Source organism: Aplysia californica, unplaced genomic scaffold, assembly GCF_000002075.1.
Source record: "Aplysia californica isolate F4 #8 unplaced genomic scaffold, AplCal3.0 scaffold00355, whole genome shotgun sequence".
Taxonomy (NCBI): Eukaryota; Metazoa; Mollusca; class Gastropoda; order Aplysiida; family Aplysiidae; genus Aplysia; species Aplysia californica.
In genome coordinates, this window is record NW_004797625.1 from 534563 (window position 1) to 537117 (window position 2555).

Genomic DNA, 2555 nt, shown 5'->3' on the forward strand with positions numbered 1-2555 from the left:
GTGGTGGTGGTGGTAAGTACTGACTTCGATCTCCTGGAAGGAGCTGGACATCATGGCGATGAGCATGTTGAGTAGGACGATGATGGCCATGGCGTGGTAGGCCATGAAGAGCAGTTCGCCCACAGTCATGGTGAAGCTCTGGGTGGCCTCGATCTCCAGCTTGCTGGGCGTGGTCAGGCTGAACATGGACCAGAACAGCGTCACGTAGCTTTTGAACAGCCTGGAACGACACGACGCGAAATACGATGAAGAAGAGAAGAGAAGAGGCACACGTAGTTGTTCAAGTAAGAGTTGCACGGCCCTTGCAATACAATAAGGTCATATAAGTGCCGAAGAAAATGTTTGTTTAGTAGAGGTTTTACGGCACTCGCAACTGCATAAGGTCAAATGAGCGCCAGAAGGTTAGAAGTTTTACAAGAGAGTAACAAACACAAAAAAGAAGGAGGAGAGATAAAGATGATAGCTGTTTGATAGGAAAGAAGAAGCAAAAGCCACACCAGAGCACTCGCCAACCACCCATAGGCATATGAAGTTTGAGTTTTTTTAGTCTTAGTAAGAGTTTTAAGGCATTTACAACACAATTAGGCTAGATCTATACACGTGCCGATAATAAGAAGTGTTACCAGAGAGAAACATACAAAAGAAAAGAAGTGGAGAGATAAGGGCGAGAGGCGAAAAAAGGAGCTAGCCTCACCAGGGCATGACGTTTTAGTTGTGGTAATGAGAAGCACATAGACACAATAATAGACCCCAATTAACAAGTAGTGCAAGGAAGGAAAATGTAAGACATACAGAAACAACCAAAGGAAAGGAAAAACATAGCGTGATTAGTAGAAGTAACCTCCAACCATCCACAACATTAAGATGAGGTTAGGTAAGATCAGGTAAAAAGTAGTTATTGTGAGATGAAAAAAGACCATGCAAGCAATCAAGAGATGAAGGTAATATGATATGAGATAATGCAAAAAGACTTCAATTATTGTAAGATGAGATAAGATAATGTAAGAGGTAACATGAAATAAGAAAAGGCAAAAGAAGGTACGGTGTGTTAGGACTAGACGAAATAACTTGTAAGGAGAAGCTGTATAAAAGTAATATGAAATAAGATAGTATGCCAAGGAGAACTCTATCATGGCAATTGTAAATTATATATATGGTATCTTTGGACGACGTTGGAAAATGTTCCCCAAAGTCCCAATCAAAGTCCAAGTGGCCATGTTATGTTTTGAAAGATTTCACACAATCAATATTCAAATCAAAAGCACTAGAAGCATTTTTGGTATGAGGCAAAATGTCTTTGAATTGTGGGATAGCAATTTAAAAAAAGTTCTAGTAGAGGTTTTATGGCGCTCGCAATTGCATAGGGTCATATGAGCGCCAAGGGGTGGATGTCAACAGAGAAGTCCTTATAGGGAATCCGACTTACTCTGCTCACCTCTCTAGCTTCAACAGCACAAAGTCTGCTTCGACAGTCAAGGCACCCCGAAAATAGCGGGTTACAAGAGTGTGACAAATATACAAAAAAAAGTTGAGGAAAATGACGAAAGTAAGGATTAGGAAAGAAAAAGCAGCAGTTCCCTGTTGCAGTTCAGGCACATTTATGAGCTTGGCATTGTTGGATCAGCCCATTTACAATTCTGCTGTGCATTAGAACGAGAAAGGTCCCCACTTTGGGAATGGCCTAAAGACACTTCAGTCAGTGGCACCGCCCCGGGGGGTAGATAGCAATATCATGTTTTTTTCCTAAAAAGTTCTGCAACATCTCTCCGCTCGGGGAAAAGCAAAATTAACCTACAGAATGATGGAATGTTCCACCTCTGTGTCTGAGGCACAGTACTGAGGCAAATACAAATAATTAAAGTTCTGACTAATATCTCCATAGCAACCGACCCATTTTCTAAAACGGCTAAAAACCACAAAGCATACTTTCAAGATTTTTAAATTGATTCTCGGACAGAGATAGTTTACGTGGTAAACCCGAAGCACTTCCGTGTTTTAATATTGATCCCGCAAAGTTTGCTCTCGACCAGACTTTCGTCAACAGGTGAGGAAAAAGTGAGTGAGAGACTTAACCAACAAATAAATAAATGAATAAATAAATAAATGAGTAAATAAATGAATAAATGAATGAACAAACAACAAGACAAACAAACAGACAAACAAACAGACAAACAAACAAACGAACGAACGAACGAACGAACGAACAAACAAACAAACAAACAAACAAACAAACAAACAAACAAACAATAAATAAATAAATAAATAAATAAAAAATAGAATCTAAATAAAATTGGGGTTATCTGTGGAACATAACAAGTTTTAACAAATCAATTACTGTTGCTCAGCCTGGTGTGCCTTGTGGACCGAACAGTCGAAACGAGTTACAATTAGTTGGATTCACCGATTGCTGGAACCACTTTTTCTGATGTTTTAACCAATACTTTGTTTTAAAAAAAATTGTTTTATCATCCATTCACTACGATTTTCCATTTTCAAAAATTCACCTACCTCTACACTCACTCTCTCTTTCTTTCTCTCCCACCCCCTCCACCCCC

The 2555-nt window shown here is 39.4% G+C and overlaps 1 protein-coding gene across 1 annotated transcript in view; it reads right to left on the reverse strand.

Moving 5' to 3' along the window:
• The window catches only part of LOC101854586 (transient-receptor-potential-like protein), a gene marked incomplete at its 3' end in the record, with an annotated part of 68424 nt that overhangs the window by 12432 nt on the left and 53437 nt on the right, over nt 1-2555 (reverse strand). The window contains 2 exon segments of the mRNA XM_035970984.1: nt 25-220; nt 1796-1836. Of these exon segments, the coding sequence (XP_035826877.1) occupies nt 25-220; nt 1796-1836 (237 nt within the window).